Genomic DNA, 1662 nt, shown 5'->3' on the forward strand with positions numbered 1-1662 from the left:
TTTCCCCTCTTTCCTAATGTATAGCTATAACTGTCAGATGTCCATTTTCAAGCTGTTTATACAGATTAAAAATGTAGATATATGGTACAGAAAAATTATTTTAGTTCTACACAGTCTGGGAAATCATTAATTCACAGTTGTCAAAAGAAAATAAAACAAAAATTTTAAAACATGAAAATAACTCTCATAGTGTTAAGAAATTATAGTTCAGTAGAAGCAACATGTATCTTAATAAAGAAAAGTGGAGTGAAATAAGCAGGGAACCAACTGCACAGTGTTAAAGAGCTACCTCTCTGCACCTGGATTCCACCACGAGTAACAGAATAGGGTCCTGGGCATGGGGCTCCCAGAAGGGCAGTGTTTGGTGACGGTAGGAATACTGCCGTGGAGTCTACAACTGGCAGGTTATTTAGGGTCAAAATGGCAGATGTTGTAACTCTGAAGACTGCAGAATAATAAGAGTCTGGTTACAGAACAAAAAGGAGTGGATAGGCAATAATTTCCCAGGGGGTTGCATTTTACTGATAACCTTTTGAGTGCAAGCATAACAATGAAGATAAAACCATGCATTGTCATGCATGAAGCTTTGCATGCTGCCCTTAAACACTGCCTCTCCCTCCCACTACCACGTACCATATAATTTGCATACTTCTGCCATATGCAAGCTCTCCCAACATCTCTGAGGCCATATGATATAAACTGTCACTCTAATTAGAAAACTGACTTCCACCTGAAGGTCAGAGCCAAGGCGATGGAGTCCCAGGCTCAGCTCCTCGGCCTCCTCCTCCTCCTCTGGGTCTGTGGTAAGAGAAGTACTTCTTCATTGCATTGAGTTCTTTAAATCTTGACAAAAATATTAGAAAATTTATTTTTATTATCCTCTACAAGTATGATACATTTGATTTATAGTTCTTATTTTTCTCTGTAAACAGATACCAGGGCAGAAACAACACTCACACAGTCTCCAGGATTGGTGTCAGCAGTGCTAGGGGACAAAGTCGACATCACCTGTAAAGCCAGTCAAGACATTGATGATGATCTGCACTGGTATCAGCAGAAACCAGGAGAAGCTCCTACACTCATTATTAAAGGTGTTTCTACTCTCATCTCCGGGGTCCCCTCCCGGCTCAGCGGCAGTGGGTACGGAACGGATTTTACCCTGACCATCAATAATGTGGAACAGGAGGATGCTGCTTATTATTTCTGTCAACAGGATGATAATACACCTCTCACAGTGCTTCACTCTGTTACAAAAACCTCCAGATGCCCTCAGTGGGATCCTCTCGGCAGCTACTGAAAATGTCCAATACGTGGAACCAGGTGGCCATCAGCCTTTATTAGGTTTCTCTATCATGCGTGACTCACTTCCTTTTCCTGTTTCTGTAGTTTCTACTGCCCCCAAGGCTGTGCCTGACATTTCTGACATGGTAGTGTAACAGCCTTCACCACCTTGGCCAGCTGCACCAATGACCTGGCTTTGAAATTTCTCATGGTTCAGTCTGCATCTTTTGTCATGCATATCCAAAGACCAAGGTGAATCGAGCTTAGGTTCCAAATGGTAGCATTAAAGGAAACTTCCCTCTCCTTCTGAGCATTCTCACACTCATGCGACGGTCACCCTGACTCTTTCCTTCCCCACTTAGTGTGCACCTGCTCCTCCTC

The 1662-nt window shown here is 42.9% G+C and overlaps 1 gene segment (V, D, J or C); it reads left to right on the forward strand.

The window, feature by feature from the left end:
* The first annotated feature begins 700 nt into the window (after positions 1-700).
* Positions 701-1312, forward strand: LOC102490784 (immunoglobulin kappa variable 5-2-like). The segment is given in 2 exon segments: positions 701-803; positions 933-1312. Coding segments are annotated over 2 exon segments (417 nt in total).
* The last annotated feature ends 350 nt before the right edge of the window (positions 1313-1662 follow it).

This window comes from Tupaia chinensis, unplaced genomic scaffold, assembly GCF_000334495.1.
Source record: "Tupaia chinensis unplaced genomic scaffold, TupChi_1.0 Scaffold148273_1, whole genome shotgun sequence".
Classification (NCBI taxonomy): domain Eukaryota; kingdom Metazoa; phylum Chordata; class Mammalia; order Scandentia; family Tupaiidae; genus Tupaia; species Tupaia belangeri.